Genomic DNA, 18,081 nt, shown 5'->3' with positions numbered 1-18,081 from the left:
TTTGGACCAAATTGGTTGCCTCATTCAAGTGATATCGTCCTAGCATTTTAGTGACATTTTTTAAATATTGGGGAGAGGTACCGGAAGTTGTGAACCGGTATTGCCCAATGAAACTAAGTTTGGATATAATATGACGAAGACCAAATCTTGGACCAAATCAGTTGAACAGTTCGAGAGTTATCGTGGTCTTCGACAACCACATATTGTGACATAGGGATTTTTTACACCTTTCGGGCTGTTTTTCTAAGAAATATGGACTTGCCCCTCAAAAATGTTTTAAAGTCGTATTGGAGGTAGCGAAAGCAAATCGCTTCCACAAAAATCAAAGTGATTCGAGAGCAGGTCTTAAAGTGAACTTATCAGAAATTGTGTGTGAGAGGTACCAGAAGGAGTAGACATATATAGTCCATATTCGAACCTGATCTATATCTGGTAGATATATTAGGATGTGCAAAGTATGGATTACATCGGTCACTGCCTTCAAGAGTTATCGTTCGCACAATTTTTCCGAACATTTTTGAACTTTTGTGGGGGAGGTACCTGAAGGAGTGGACTGATATGGCTCATCTTCGAAATTAAAATATGTTTGGAGAAAATATTACGAAGGCCAAATTTTGGGCCGAATCTGATCCGTTCGAGAGTTATCTTGCGCTCCATCCACTACACACGGTGTTATAGGGGCTTCTTTCAGGCTATTTTCTCAGGAAGTATGGACTTGCCCCTGATGAAACTTGTACCGTCGTATGGGGGGCAATGAATACAAGTTGTTGCAACAAAAATCAAAGCGATTCGAGAGCAGGTCCTAATCTGAACTTATCCGAAATTTTGTGTGGGATGTACCCGAAGGAGTGGACCGATTGAGTCCATTTTGGAACCTCATCTAAGTTTAGTAGAAATTTCACGATGTGCAAAGTATTGGTCAAATCGGTTACTTCCTTCAAGAGTTATCATGAGCACAAATTTTCCGAAAATTTCGAACTATATTCCCTCGTTAGCATAAATGCTGAGGGTATAACTAAGACGTTCTTGATTTTAAACCAAATAAATACCAATTTTCAAAACGAATTGAAGCCATTTATTGAGTTAATCAACTTTAAATCAAAAAGAAGATTTATGCATCTCGATATTCATAAGGGTACCTGGCTGTCTCCTGATCAAAGAACAAGTAATCAAATTGATCATGTTGTGATAGATGGAAGACATTCATCGGGCGCGTTGGTTATACGATCGTTCCGAGGAGCAAACATAGATTCGGACCACTACCTTGTTGCAGCAAAGGTACGTATCCGTCTAAACGTTGCAAATAAAGCACGAACAGATACAACGCGGAAGTTGGACATCGGTAAGCTGCAATCACAACAGATAGCCACAGCATATTCCACTCAATTAGCCCAATTGCTTAATGAAAGCACTCCTCGTCCCGATAACATATCAGCACAATGGCAAAATATTCCCCACTTTATGCAAACAGCCGCAAAATCAGTACATGGATACCAGAGACCTTCACCAAGAAATCCATGGTATGACTAGGAGTGTCGTGCTGCGGCCTATAGTTCTACTTTACAATCAGTAGCAACGCCTAGCGCACGAGAGTGGTATCGGGAGAAAAGGAGAGAGGAGAAACGTCTTTTCCCCAGGAAAAAGAGAGAAATGAAAAGACGGGAGTGTTAAAAATTTGAAAAAGTGTGAAAAAGTTCCGAAAGTTCTACCAAAGAGTGAAACATCAAACTGATGTCTTTGGTACAAGCAGATCCTCCTGTAGAGACCAGTAAAGTAATTTGGTAACTGATACAGATAGTATGCTCAGGATATGGAAAGAACATTTCTCCAAACTGTTGGTATCCGATAGTAGCAAAAACGGCGAAGATACCACAGATCCAATCCCAGAAGATAGTATTGAATGTATACCGCCCAGCCAAGATGAGGTAAAGACAGCAATAAGTCGGCTGAAGAATAATAAGACAGCAGGAGCCTATGGCTTAACAGGCGAGCTGTTCAACACAGGAGGCACCACGCTGATAAGGTGTATTCATCAGCTAGTTAGCACCATCTGGCAGGAAGAACGAGAACCTGACGATTGGAACCTGAGCATCCTGTTCCCTGTCCACAAGAAAGGAGATAAGACTGTATGCTCTAACTATAGGGGCATTGCGTACAAGATAGTGTCAGGGATAATGTGCGAACGACTAAAGCCTATGATCAATGAAATAATTGGGCGGCTTTAGACCTGGCAAATCCACCATTGACCAGATATTTACCCTGCGGCAAATCCTGGAGAAGACCCATGAGATGCAGGTCGACACTTACCACCTTTTTGTTGATTACAAAGCAGCCTTCAACAGCCAAATACGTTCAAAAGTATTCCAAGCCATGTCTGAATTTGGTATCTCTGCAAAGCTCACCCGGCTTTGTAGAATGACATTAACTGATACTAGACCGTCTGTTAAAAGACGAAAGAACCTCTCCGAAGAGTTTTGTACCAAAAGAGGTTTCAGACAAGGTGATGGCCTCTCGTGTGATATTTTCAACGTTCTGCTGGAAAAGATTATACGAGATGCGAAGGTGAAAAGAAGTGTGCACAATATATACAAACAGCCATATGTTACTTGCTTATGCCGATGACATTGACATTATAGGTCGATCGGTAAAGGAAGTAACTGATACCTTTGAAAAAGTCGAAAGGACATCTGCTAAAGTGGGTCTAGCGGTAAACGGCGAGAAGACAAAGCTAATGATGTCGTCGCGCAATGCGTCCATAGAGATCGGGCCAACTCTTGACGTTGGTTCCTATAATTTTGAGGTAGTAAGGGACTTCGTCTACATCGGCACCACCGTAAACACAACCAACAACATCAGTTGTGAAATACGAAGAGGAATAGTGTTGGCCAACAGATGCTACTTCGGTCTGAGTAAGCAGTTTAGGAATAAAGCCACATCTCGTCAAACGAAAATATCTCGTCAGAAGCCTGGGTACTTGCACAAGCAGACAAGGCAGTGCTTGGTGTGCTTGAGAGAAAAATTCTTCGAAAGATCTATGGACCAATCTGCGTCGACGGTGAATATCGACGTCGTATGAACCACGAGCTGTATCTTCTATACAACGACATCAGTATACAGAAACGTATAGAGATGCAACGATTGCGTTGGCTAGGCCATATCATAAGAATGAGCGATGATGAACCCGCTAAAAAGGTGTATATATTCGAGCCACATGGCGGTGCACGCAGAATTGGCAGGCCAAAGAATAGATGGCGCAAACAAGTGGATGAAGAGATGACAAGGCGCGGTATTCCAGAAAGCGAAGCCTCCCCCACAAATGTTCAAAAATTGTCGCAAAACTTGTTCGTGCGCACACTCTCGAAGGGAGTAACGGAATTGAACCAAACTTTGCATATGGTAATACTACCTCTAGGCATACATCAGGTTCGAATATGGATTATATCGGTCCACTCCTTCCAGTACCTCCCACACAAAAATTGAAATAAGTGCAGTTTAGTGACACCTCACGAATCGTTATGAAATTTGTTGTAGCAATATGTTCGTGCGGACCCCGTTACGTCATTGTAATTTTTTTCGAGGGCAAGTCCATAGTTCCCTGCTGCACTATGTCGCGAGTTCAAATAAACGGTGGCCAAATATAAAAGGAGTTGGCGTTGGCAGATGAATTTGGTATAAATACTTATAGTTCACTGACAATGTCGAGAGCAAAAAATTGGGAACGTCGGTCCACGTTTTGGGATAGTCCCCATGCAACGGTTCTTCTTAATGTTTCGGTATTTTGAATATTTTAGCTAAACTTATCAACCAAATTGGTTGAATTTTGAGACATAGGTCCACGTTTTGATATAGACCCCATATAACGGTGCCTCCTGATTTTCGGAATTTTGAAGGTTTTAGCCAGTTAAACAACCAATGTAGCTGATATTTATACCCTCAGCATTTATGCTAATGAGGGTATAAACGCTTTCATACGGGCAAAATGTGTCTCATCGAAATAATGGTTTTAGACCCCAAATATGTTTGGACGAAATGTGTTTCAGACAATTTAGAGTCGATTTAGCAATGTCCTTCCGTCTGTCTGTCTGGCTGGTGCGCACGATAACTCTCGAACGGATGAACCGATTTTGTCCAAAATTTGGCTTTCGCAATATTTTGTCCAAACTTAGTTTAAGTTCGAAGATGGGTAATATCGGTTCACTCCTTCCGGTACCTCCCCCACAAAAGTTCGGGAATGTGCGCACGATAACTCTTAATTGAAGTAACCGATGTGGTCCATACATTGCACATCGTGAAATTTCTACCAGGCTTAGATGAGGTTCTAATATGGACTCAACCGGTCCATTCCTTCGGGTACCTCCCACACAAAATTTCGGAAAAGGTCAGTTTAGGAACTGTTCACGAATCGCTTTGATTTTTGTTGCAGCAACTTGCATTCACTTTCCCCATATAACGGTATAAGATTCATCAGGGGCAAGTCCATACTTCCTGAGAAAATAGCCCGAAAGGTACATAAAAGCCCTGTGACACCGTTTGTAGTGGTTGGAGCGCAAGATAACTCTCGAACGGATCTGCCGATTCGGTCCATAATTTGGCTTTCGTAATATTTTGTGAAAATATAGTTTAAGTTCAAAGTCCCCCACAAAAGTTCAAAAATGTTCGGAAAAATTGTGCGCACGATAACTCTGAAGGGAGTGACCGATTTGGTCCATACTTTACACATCGTAATATATCTACCAGATACAGATCATGTCCGAATATGGACTGTATTCGTTCACTCCTTCGTGTACCTCCCATACAAAGTCTCGGATAAATTCACTTTAATACCTGATCTCGAATCACTTTGTTTTATCAGGGCCAAGTGCATACTTCTTGAGAAAACATATGGCACCATATGTAGTGGCTGGAGAACATGGCAACTCTTGAAGCTTTGAGCTTTCATCCTAGTCCATATTTTTTTCGGGAAGTTCATACTCCCAAAATTTTGAAAAAAAAGTATTTTAATTCACACAGGCTGAGGGTATATCTATGTCGGCAAAGCCGACTGATACTTTTTTACTTGTTTCATTTGCTTTAGCTCACACACACCATATGAAATAAGTTAACAAAGTAAACAAGAAGTTATTTTCGGGTATGTTTTTCTTTTTTTAATTTGGATGTGTGTGGTGGTAGGCAACACTGCCATAAATGGAAACATCAAGAGTATGATTATTAGAATAAATCATACGTTCCACTGTCCAAAAACAGCATATCGATTGTAGTTTCTGAAAACAAGGGCCAAATAAAATCATATTTTTATGAAGTAAAACACCTTCACGTCTAACCCAAAAAGCACATTGACATTTTGTTAAAACAAATAATTTGTGCTTAATTAGTACAACAAAATATTGCAATCCCTGTATCCTTTTTCCAAAAGGAACTAGAAAGCTCTATCTGCTCCAGGGGTTCAATTCTTGTTCTATGAAAATTTTTATAAAGGAAATAAATGTCAAATGAAAAAAAAATATAAAGAAAATATTTTTCGTTTAAAATTTTCATAGAAAAAGAATCCAGCCCCAGGAACTAGATTGCCCAACTCTACCTCTGGGCACTAGTTTTCCACGGAATTTATTTTATATGATTGCTACACCCTATGCTATTGATATAATTAATTGATATTTTTGTATTTTTTATTATTGATATAATTTGCATCAAAGGAGAGGTCAAAAGTTAGTTTTTAAGCTTCGTGTTCGTAATTTGTAGGAATATGCCCCCAGAATTCAAAATGTGGACCGAAATTTCAACGCTAAATACAATCCGATAATTTTTCAGAATTGTTGGAATTTTTCTAGACCAAACCTCTAACTTCTTAAAATAATTGTCAGTATTAAAATATAACTGCGACCTCTAGTGTGATTATGGTTACATTTCACACAATTAAAACTGTGAGACCTCTGTATATACTAGACTGTAACTACGTTATCTGACCACTTACATAAACATAACTGGCATCAATGGAAATGTCAAGAGTTCCCCTTCTGCATATAACTTAAGGGGATGGAACATATCTTCCAGCAAAAAAGATATAGACATTAACTAAAATTTTTACCAATTTTCACACAAAAATTTTTGGTCCATCTAACCCTCTAAATATTGTCTGTTCATCATGTTAAATTGCAAGCATATTCTTTGTTGTAACTTCAAACCTTACTTAAAATTTCGCGACGATCAGACCATCATTGCGACCTACGGAGCCGCCACAAAATCGCATAAAAATGTTCGCCCTCCAAATATTTCACGATCACAAACAAGAACTAGTCATTTCTATTCTGGTGGGAACTAGACCTTTATACAAAATTTCGTGGCGATTGGTCCATAATTGAGGCCTGGAATTTTATTCAAATTTTTAATGGACGGACACATAACTCAAAATTGCTTTATCTACGACTAATATTTCGCGTTGTTACATGAATGTTCGAAAAAAAAACAAACTTATAACACCAATTCCACATTGTTGTGTGGGGTATAAAAAATAAACGAACTTTAGAACTCAGAGCATTTAATAGTTAAACATAAACAAAAAATAGATTTTGCTACGCCTATGGTTGGTGATCTCCACCACAAAAAAATGATAATGTCAAATAATTTAATATTTTGTTTTTACTCATTGTTTAACAAACGATAAGAAAGAATATTATCTAATAAATGTCATCACTCATCATCGGTGAAGAACCTATCCCAATGTACGTAATTGTTTATGAACATATGATATTTTTACACTAACAACAATAATAAAAAAAATACAAAATAGTGATTAATTTGTGTAGACTATGATGGCATAATTTAAAATATGCATGTCTACTACCATATATCAGTCATACCAGTGAACAGCCGGCGTCAAGGGAAGAAAAGACGTCAGAATTTGTTTACGACACGAATGTTTGATGGTGTGCAATCATAGATAATTTGAAATTTTTGATTTATGAATCAAGCAAAATACTTCTTATAGTTAAGGCCGAAAAAGTAAAAGTTGAGGTATGTATGTCCCAGCCTAAGAGAATAATTTTACTCATAATTCATCAGCTAGCTTGATTGTTTGATTTACGTGAGAAATTTAATCGCTTTATATATGTTCCTGTCCTGGATAATTTATATTTTGTTAATTATTAAACTCTTTCCCTTAAAAAAATATATAAATCAACAATAATATTAAGAACAACTGTTTAATACAAATTCATATATTTTGGAGTATTTTTTTTTTTGAGAAAATTAAAAACAAAACTAACGAAAAAACAACAAATTCATATGGAAAAAATCTAAAATTGTTTGCAACTTTTAAACTTAATTACTTTAATTAAACTTTATTTAAACTTAATACTTTCCAATAATATTCCCTTCATATGAGATGTTCATTTTTATTTTATTCATATCCCCACATGCTGGAACAACATTGTATTCTATCTTATATCGTATATTATTCTATATTTGCTCACTAATTGGCAAATAAATAAACCCACTCACAGGCTATTACGCTTGAATGCATTTGGTGACCTGTTTTAATAGTGTTCCATTATTGTGTATTCTATATTGTACAAAGGATTAGAAATAGGTGACACGTATACAGCGACATAATCTCGTATCCCAATAATTGCTTGTTTTTATTTCCTTTAATTACTACAAGTGTTGGCGATCTATATTCGTGCGTGGGCGTATTTAACAAAGGCGAAACATAAAACATGGAATATTTTACTTTTTCTTTTTGTTCCAACAACGGGATTGTTTTAATTGAAAATGAAGTATAATTTGAAAAAGAACATATAATATTACTTAGACTTAGGCAATGTAAAATGATAACAAAAAAGAACACTCAAACTTCATTTTTCGTACCTTCTTTTTTGATTCAAAATAAATTAGTGAAAAGAGTGTGTCGACAATTTCCTATAAACAGTTTATATACTCTCTCTGTCTTCAAATGGACGAAGTTCACAATCGTCTTTCAAGATTATAAGTTTTTATATGAACTTATCGCTTTGCACTTTTTATACTAGATAATTATGATTGATCAAAAAATCATACGACACTAATGACTCATTCTGTGTGAGAGGTGGTAAAGCCACATACTTAAGAATATTATAATTGCCTGATATTTTAAATCAAACAAATCAGTTTTTCTTTTATATGAAGCCAATGTTGGATTTTCACGAAATCTTTGCCAAATCGAAGAAAAAAAAATACATGGTCATTGAAAATTGACTCCGACTTTAATATGCATAGCTATATAGAAACCAAAATATACAAAAAAGAAAAAATTAAAAAAAAGTTTATTAGGGTGATTAGCTTATTGGTAGCTACATAAAAATCTGAACCGATTCTGCAAAGAAAATTTCGTAAAAATTCCGAACAGCCTATGGCACGAGTTATTGTTAACCGATCGCCATAAATTCCGTATCAAAGGAAAAATTTTAGAGGAGCCGATTTGACAAATGGTTGTAGCACTTGTATTGGACAATAAATGTGTCCTGTACAAAAATTTCGTGAAAATTGGCCTATGGAAAATAAGTTCTATCACTTGGCACGTGTTCTTTGTTAACCGGTCACCATATAATTTTGTATTAAAGGCAACATTTTGGGGATGTGCATTTCAATAATAAAAAAACTTTATTGATATCTACATTAGGCGATTTTCCTTGCGGCAATTGTCAGTTTGATGGAGAGAGAGATGAGGCCTATGGTAACCCTTTGCCTCTCAAAACCCCCTCTCTCCGGCAAACTGACAATAGCTGCAAGGAAAATTGACTATGGTAGTATGGACTTTTTTCGTCCCCTGTAACACTCGTTTTGAACAACAATTGTGACCTGCACAAAAATTTCGTGAAAACTTCCAATAGCCTATGGAAATAAAATTCATTCACTTGGCACGAGTTATTGTTAACCGATCGCCATAAAATTTGGTATTGAAGGAAAAATTTTGGAGGAGCCGATTTTGACAAATTTTTGTAGCACTTGTATTGGGCAAAAAATGTGTCCTGTACAAAAATTTCGTGAAAATTGGCCTATGGAAAAAAAGTTCTATCACTTGGCACGTGTTGTTTGTTAACCGGTCGCCATATAATTTTTTTGTATTAAAGTCAAAATTTTTGGGAATGTGCATTTCAATAATAAAAAGAAATTCATATCTACATTAGGCGATTTTCCTAGCGGCAATTGTCAGTTTGATGGAGAGAGAGGTGAGACATATGGTAACCCTTTGCCTCTCAACACCATCTCTCTCTCCGGCAAACTGACAATTGCTGCAAGGAAAATTGCAGTATGGACTTTTTTCGCCCTCTGTATAAACGTAATTTAATGACACTGCAGATCAAAATTTTCCAATCGAAAGAAAGTCTTTTTCTTCCTATTTCTTTTCTTTTTTAATATTCCTGATTGCGATTTTTGGACCCTAAGTTGCAATTGCCGCTGATTAAAAATCAATTGTAATATAAAAACAAAAATGAGATAAGTCTTCAAATATCGTATATATTGGCATTACAATTTACATTTTTTTATAGAGGGAGAGGACATAACAAGTTTGTTTTGCCAATCATGGAACACATCAAACTATTTTCCTAGACCTAAAGTTCGGCATACCAAGTTTCCGCTTATTCCATTTAAATAATGAAAAGCCTTCCGCACAAACCACATTTAATATCTTTATTAAATCATTTCGTTCATGAGGTTTTTTATTGAATCACCTTATATTGTCAACATAAATGCCCGAAGCCGTATCTCAAAAAAAGTCAAAGTTATTTTTTTGATTGAATCTAATACATAAGGCTAAAATACATGCTCTTGCAACATTTCAAGTTTCTACGTTAAAAAATAACGGTCATATTCAAGAAAAGGCATTTCGGAAAATGGGATAACATTGCATATGATTTATAATATCACATATACTGGCCTTCATAAGATAAATATTACATTAAACAGTTTTCCACTTTATAACGTTTTTTGCTTCTCCTCTAAAATTATTTTTTGTTAGTTACGACTTTGGCATTTATGGTGACGATATATAGTATACAATTCGAACACATATTTATTAATAAAGGCGAGTGCGTTTGTACTAGGTTGTTGGCTTTCACACAATAGGGTGATAAATTTTTCTTTGACGAGTTTTTTAATGATTACATCAAATCTTACATATAAGGCGATTTGCTAAAAAACCTTCATACAAACCAATTTTATAAATCATTTTGTGCGTGACGATTTTTGTATGGTATAAAAATTTAAAATATTTAGAGCAGCTTGTCCAGCAAAATTTGAAGGAAGGGGTTCCTGCGATGACGTGATTTCATGCCATCTTTTGCATTGGTTCAAACGAAGTCGTGAAAGATACGATCTTTTCATTAGCATTTGAACCAATGAAAAGGAAGTCGTGAATGATCCGATCTTTTCATCAGCATTTGAACCCATTCCATCGATCCAATAGAGATGAATTTTGTGTTCTAAGTATATAAGATTAAATATTTTTAATAGGCTTGATTTTTTCGGAGACTCGAAATCACAACCAACGTTGTTAAAACTCTCGTCGTAATGGTAATGTCATTGCAAAGGGTTGGTGGAAATGACATGGCAAAATATTGGTGAAAATTACATATCAAAGCATTGGTGTAAATGACATGCCTTGGATCCAAAAATGAATAGCATCTTTTAGGGTCCACGCTCATATAAAATTCAGCGATGAAGATGCTAAAAAGATGACATGCCAGATCACGTGCACCCATGATTGAATGACATCTTTGGGATGTGTTCTAGCGCACAGGCAAATTTGAAAAATTACTCTTAGATTTTTTGAACCACTAGACAATAATTAATTAATAATTGTTCCACAAAGATCCCATACGGGACAAGGGAGACTTCTCTCATATCAATGAGTGCACCCCGATTCATATTGGCTCAATGATAAGGGACCTACTGTTTATTGTCGAGTCCGAACGGCGTGTCTAAGACACCACTTTTGTAGAGAAGTTTTACAAGGCTGAAATACTCAGGAAATGTCGCCAACATTACTGAGGGGTATTTTGCCACCGTCGAAAAATGTTGAATGTTGACTGGCCGGGAATCCAACCCACGACCTTCAGCGTGCAAGGCGGGTGTGCATACCATTGCACCACGGTGGCACCCCACTAGACAATATTGATGTTTAAAACAAGTAAGAGAGGACTATGGTCGGACGGGGCCGACCATAGCCATTACACTAAAAATGTTACCAACTTTCAAAATTTCTGCTCCATTTAACCCGTTAAATATTATCTGATCATCACGTTAAATTGCAAGCTACTCCTCTGTCGTAAACCCAAACATTGCATAAAATTTCGTGCCCCGTAAGTTATATTTAGACGAGGAACTTTTGACCATTCCAACTATGCTGATTAGGGTTATGACTTTTTTACAACCTCATATCCCTGTATCATAGCGTGATGAGTTCCTACATAAGATTACATAAAATCTCCTGAAGAATGATCATATCAAAGGTCAACTAACAATACAAAAATAATAAAAACTTAATTATAAAGTGATTCGATTAAAAAATCACAAAAAGTTTTGAAAATTTTTTGAAGTCACTGTAAGCAGGTATTGAAAACAATGTGTAGGGGCACACGACATAACCGAAATGACATAACCGTTGGTTTCTCACCATTTTATTGTCGTATTATTACATATATATCATTTTATATTACACTGTGTGTAATTTTTTGAGTCATGTTTTATTAACCATATTCTGACTCCACAGTGTGATGAAACACCAAAAATGAGAAAGCACGTGTCTCGCCGTTTTTTCGTATCTCATCAACTTTCGGTTATAGGCCTGAAAAGGTTTGAGGCTTTAAAAAAGGGTCATTTAGTCAGGACTATATCTTCCAAACCGTTAGGAAATTTGAATTTATCTCAGAGGCAAAGTTGTAGCTCTTGTCTTAAAGAACAAAAATTGTGAACAAATATAACCCATCAAACTTCATCTGCAAGGTCAAAATCGCCATGGTCAAATTTCCTTTAAAATTTTTTCTCAAGTTTTGTTTTATAGTTATCAAACCGATCAAATTTGAAGCAAACGACCAACTACAAAAATGTACCTCAGATCTCAATTAATATCTTTCTAGAATATACGAACTCCGTAGAAAGGGATCTTAACGGCTAAAATAGCAAAATAATTGCGATTTTTATGCTCTTTTCTCGGCTTCTGCTCCATAGATACTAAACCCTTCAAAATTCAAGAAAACAATCAACCACAATAGTGTAGCAAAGGCATCAGTAAACAACTTTCTGGAACATGCGAAATGTCTATGAACGGTCCTTAATGGTAAAAATAGCAAAAATCTAAAATGTCGCGGTTATAGGTGAGGCACATGTCTTCTCATTTTTGTTGTTCTATCACACTGTGTAGTCAGAATATGGTTAATAATTTTCGTGTTGCACAGTGTTATATAAAATTATTTCATAAATCTTAAAAATTAAAAGTGGTTTTTGTGGGACCTTTTTCAATATTTATGTGAAATAAAAGCTATTTTAGTCATTAAAAGGCAAAAGGTCATTCACTCGTGCAACAGGAAATAATTTTTTGAGAATTTTTTTTTTTTCATTTCATAGAATTTTTTCAATTTTTTTTTTCAAAGTGGTTTGTGCGGAACCTTTTTTACAATAAAATGGAATTAATGTCATATTAGGCATTAGTAGGCAAAAGTTCATTCATTCTCACTACAATAAATCATTTTTGTGAAAGAATGTCAAAAAGTTATAACCCTAATGCTGATGTTTGTGGTCAAATAACATAGTTGCAGCCTAGTATATACAGGGACCCCACAGTTTTAATTGTGTGCAGCGTAACCATAATCACGTCAGAAGTCGCAGTTACATTTTAATAGTGAAAAATGTTTGCACAAAGTAAGAGGTTTGTTCAAACTTGAAAACCAACTCTTGACCTCTTCTTTGATGCAATAATAAATGATGCAAAAATATCAATTAATTATATGAATAACATATAATTATATAGTCCCCTTCTACTTGTTTTTTAATTCAAATTTTTTGAAATTATCAGCTTAAAATTTAAACTTTAGCCGATACTGAAAGCTGCAAATAAGTGGAAAAAAATCTATTCTGAAATTTAGCTATTTTCAAAGTGTGAAAACTAAATAAACAAATAAATATTTTTATACCCTCAGCATTTATGCTAACGAGGGTATATACACTTTCATAGGGGCAAAATGCGCTTCATCGAAATAATGGTTTTAGACCCCAAGAATGTTTGGACGAAATGTTTTTCAGGCAATTTGGAGTCGATTTAGCAATGTCGGACGTCTGTCTGGCTGGCTGGTGCGCACGATAACTCACGAACGGATGAACCGATTTGTTCCAAAAGTTGGCTATCGCAATATTTTGTCCAAACTTAGTTTAAGTTCGAAGATGGGTTATATCTGTCCACTCCTTCCAGTACCTCCCCAACAAAAGTTCGAAAATGTTTGGAAAATTTGTGCGCACGATAACTCTTGATGGGAATAACCGACTTGGTCCATACTTTGCACATCGTGATATTTCTACCAAACTTAGATGAAGTTCCAATATGGACTCAATCGGTCCACACCTTCGGGTACCTCCCACACAAAATTTCGGAAAAGTTCAGTTTAGGACCTGCTCTCGAATCGCTTTGATTTTTGTTGCAACAACTTGTATTCAGTTGTATTTGTTGAATCGATTTGCATTCGCTACCTCCATTTGACGAAAAACGTTTTTTCAGGGGCGAGTCCATATTTCTTGGGAAAACAGCCCGAAAGGTGTAAAAAACTCCTATGTCAACATATGTGGTGGTCAGAGAGAACGATAACTCTCGAACTGTTCAACTGATTTGGTCCACCATTTGGTCTTCGTCATATTATATCCAAACTTAGTTTCATGGGGCAATACCGGTCTACAACTTCCGGTTCTTCTCCCCAATATTTGAAAAAATGTCACAAAAATGCTAGGACGATATCACTTGAATGTGGCAACCAATTTGGTCCAAACTTTGGATCTCCTAATATTTTGTCAAAATTTAGTTTAACTTCTAAAATGGCCTATATCGGTCCTCCCTAAGGGTACCTCCCCCACAAAAGTTCAGCATTTGTGTCTAAGTGCAGTTAATTCCTAATCCACATTTTAGTCGTCAAGTTCAAATGCCCAAAAAGGGCCACAAAATTCAGAAGAGACCTTAAATACATTCCATCTGTGCGTAAGTGAAAGTTTCCCTTCACATTGGCTGAGGGTATACATCTGTCTGCAAAGCCGACTGACACTTTTTTACTTGTTTAAGATTCACTTTTTCGTTTGAATTCGCATTTAAACAAATTCATCGGTTACGTTTATTCTTGAGCTCTATAATTGAGGAACAGTTCTTTGTTTCAATACAAAGAACTAAGAGAACTAATGAGTCCAAGTGGCGTTGGACGAAACTAGTCTTCTCTGCCTTTCCCGAAACTAAATAATTTTAATAATTGCCTCCCACTTTAAAAAATTTTTTTGTTTTTAAATTTCAAAAACAATATCTAAAGACTAGAGTTTCATTTGCTCTCAGATTATTGGGAAAAATTAAAACAATTAAAATAATTCAATTTCAATTTAACTTCAAGACACTTTTTAATAACATCGTTACTCATTTTTCTCTTTTCAGATGGAAGAATTTCATTGATAATTACGTATGTATATAAACATTTCATTCATATAGGACTATTTTTAAAACCTTTACAATAGAAAGTTGAATTTCATTAATCATTTCATTCATTGAAATGCTGTAGTAATTGTAATGATTGACCGCGATCAGTTGCATGCATTGTAGTGATGATGACTCTCATTAAAGTACTATTTAAAAAAATCTCTGGTAGAAATTAGGAAAAAAATAATAAAATTTTTAACAATTCCAAAAACATTTTTAATTTTTATATTTTCTATTTCAAAATATGGAATATGGAAAAAAATTTAAAAAAATTATTGAGGAATTTTTAAAAAATTGATTGTAAATAATTATACTAGTATACGATTATAATTATAATTATACAAGTATGATACCGAACCATGGAAAACGAAAATAAAGTGGGTTTCTTAGATTTTCAATTTTAAGCAGGCTCATGCCATTCTTTTTTCGCAAAGGATTATTTCTATTTTTGCTTTCTTTCGAAGAATTGAATATTAGCTTTCAAACAAGACAATTTTTTAAGTCGGTTAACAATTGAAAAAAAAAACGTTACTATCTGCTCGCAAATTTGTTGTCTTTTAGTGCGTTTTTTCACACATCAACCACTGTATATAACCATTTAAATCGTTAAAAATATGCCATGTGTGAAAGACAATATTCGATCCTTCTAAAGAAAGAAAAAAAAATAATATAAATTCGTTTTTTAAAATTGAAAATCTAAAAAGTCACATTTTTTATCTACATTAGCTGTTATAAAATCAAAATAACAAGTTACCACTCTTCCATGGACTTCAAAAAAGCCGAATTGGTACATGAGAACTCCTGAATAATTTTGATATATCACAGTTTTATTTTAATACAGAAGACGAAGATGACCACGACTTCTTTTAATTAAAGCTCAAATAACTCACAACACTTATTGTGAACAATTGCTTTTTTAAACCCCACCAGAACAATTCATAACAAATCGACCTACTAAACCATTATTGTAACAAGAGCCTGGGACACTAAATTCGATGAATAATTAGTTAAATAAATAGTTTTAGTGTCCAAAGTGTAACTATTTATTTGTCGACTTTTAGTGGCCAAAAAATTAACCACTGGTTTTTAGTAACATGCCCTTGTTAAAATAATGGGTCCATTGATCGATTTGTAATGATTTTTTTTTGCCGGGGAATATTTGATTCTTTTAAAATATTTTGAAACAAAACATAAATTTTATCAACTTACTTGTTTTTTGAAATTTGTACAAATTTTGTAGACAATCATTGAGAAAACACAATGAGAAAATATTCGTTAAATGGCAGGATTCATATAAATTAACTAAGATTTTGGAATGTGACGTAGTTGTGGTGGCATTCGTATTTGCTATTTGAGATTCTATTGTAGATGGAGTTGAGCAAATACTTAATACTGGCCGGGATTGTGTTAGGCTGGATATTTGAGAGGAATTATGTGGGAACATTTGTTGCTGTTGCTTCTGCTGCTGGTGATGATGATGATGGTGACTGTGACTGTGATGTTGATGTTTCTCAGGATGCATCATTAGTCTATCACATTCGAGACATTGTGTCTGTGTCATTTTTCGACTTTTTAAAGACATTTTATAATGAGATCTTTGTTCTTGTTGTGTCATGTGAGTATCCTTTAGAGAATTTAGACAATTCCGTTTTCGTAAGAGAACAGTACGTGGATCAGCTTTTGGCTGTTTTAATGCAATTTCCGGCACATTTAAATCCATTTTGTTTGTTTGTGTTGTGTTTATAATTAATAATACTTTTTTCTTTGAATAGTTTGTTGTTGTTCTAATACTTTGCGTTTAATGTTGCTAATTTTAAACAATTGTTTTAACATATAGTTTTTTTAACAGTTAATTTTCTCTGTCATGTTATAATTTTTTAAAACTGTTTTTTTATTTTTTTTATTTGAATTTTATTTTCCGTTATTTTATTCTTTTTAAACAATTTCACAATTTGTTGTTTTTATATACAATAACGTTGATGATGTTGTTCTTGGGGTAAACAATACTGATTTGTCAATAATTAATATTAAAATTTTTTCTTCTTCTTTTTCTATTCTTTATGCAATTTTTTATTGAATAATTTTATTAAAATTCTCTGTTTGTGTTGCTTAGACTGAGATTTATATTCCTTCTTCTTGTTCAGGATTTCAAGTGTTTATTGTTTGACAACCAATTTGGTATTAATACTAAATCGTTACTAACCCTGTCTTATAAAACTCTTTGATAATGAGAAATTTGTTGGCAAAAAAACTCGTACGTGAGGGTGTATGTGTGCGCACGCTATTTCATTCACTTGTTGCTGTTGCATTGCTCACATGGTTACACTGTTGCTGCCGGACAACCAAACAAGTAAGCTTTCAATGTCATGGTGTGAGTGAGTGTGCCGAAGGCATAGCATCTTCATAGCCAATCGTTTAGTTGCTTTAACTCATTACCCTCAAATGTGGCCCACACGCAAGCACTCACACATAGCTGTCGGAAGCAAAAATCATAATAGAGAACACCACACATGAATGAATGTTGACGATTTTAAATTAATTTGCTCACACTCCGCATTTGCTCTGAGATTGACTTGTCGTAGTTCGTTTATAACGGCAGCAACGACATGTGTTGTTGACGATATTTATCGTGTGCACTTGACGATTGGCCTAACAGTTAACTTGTTAACAAGCTAAGTTCGTGTGCCGAACCAAAGCAGAGAATAATCAAAAAACAAACTCTCCCAACACTCTTTTGATGACAAAAGTTGAATGAAGATCAATCATCATCATTATCTCTCAGACATATATTTTGTGGGGCCGGCAAAAAATGTATCTTGTTGTTGTTGTAGGAAACTCCGATTACGCTCACACAAACGGAAACTGAGGCGTTTTTTGTGACGTCGACACACGATAACAATTAAATTTTTATGAATGAATGAGTATTTGCATATTATGTATGTACGTACATACGTAGTATGTACGTCTTTAGTGGGGCATACGCCTGCCTGCCTGCTGGCATCAACTCGGTTATCTCTTTAACCGCATTTGACACATCACTTACTGTTTGTTTACAATATTTTATTTTTCTATTTTTATATAATACAAAACATTAGTGGGCATCTTTAGTTGATGCTAAAAACAGAATATTTCATAGGAAACGGAATTGGGGAATTTTGGAACATGGTTTTAGTCGATTACAAATCATTCAGTAATTTTTCCATAAGTGATTTCACACAAAAATTGATAATATCTCTTTATTGGAAAACAGTTTTTCTTTGCAAGGTAAATTTCCTATTGGAATCAGTTTAACATAATAATGATTTGAGAAATAGATCTTTTTGGCAAAAAATAGTTGCATAGCTATATTCGCAATACATAATCATAAGATAATCATAATCATAAAT

The 18,081-nt window shown here is 34.9% G+C and overlaps 1 protein-coding gene across 1 annotated transcript in view; it reads right to left on the bottom strand.

Moving 5' to 3' along the window:
* The window catches only part of LOC141396745 (uncharacterized), a 29,235-nt gene extending 12,386 nt beyond the window's left edge, over window positions 1-16,849 (bottom strand). Inside the window, exon 1 of the mRNA XM_073972381.1 lies at window positions 15,905-16,849. Coding sequence (XP_073828482.1) covers window positions 15,905-16,415 — 511 coding nt within the window. The 5' untranslated portion in view covers window positions 16,416-16,849. The remainder of the gene's footprint in view (window positions 1-15,904) is intronic.
* Between the last annotated feature and the right edge of the window lie 1,232 nt (window positions 16,850-18,081).

The sequence above is a fragment of the Musca autumnalis genome, unplaced genomic scaffold (assembly GCF_047663935.1).
Source record: "Musca autumnalis isolate F117 unplaced genomic scaffold, ASM4766393v1 scaffold_3, whole genome shotgun sequence".
Lineage (NCBI taxonomy): Eukaryota > Metazoa > Arthropoda > Insecta > Diptera > Muscidae > Musca > Musca autumnalis.
Note: the sequence above shows the minus strand (reverse complement) of the source record. Positions and strands in the feature narration are given on the sequence as shown.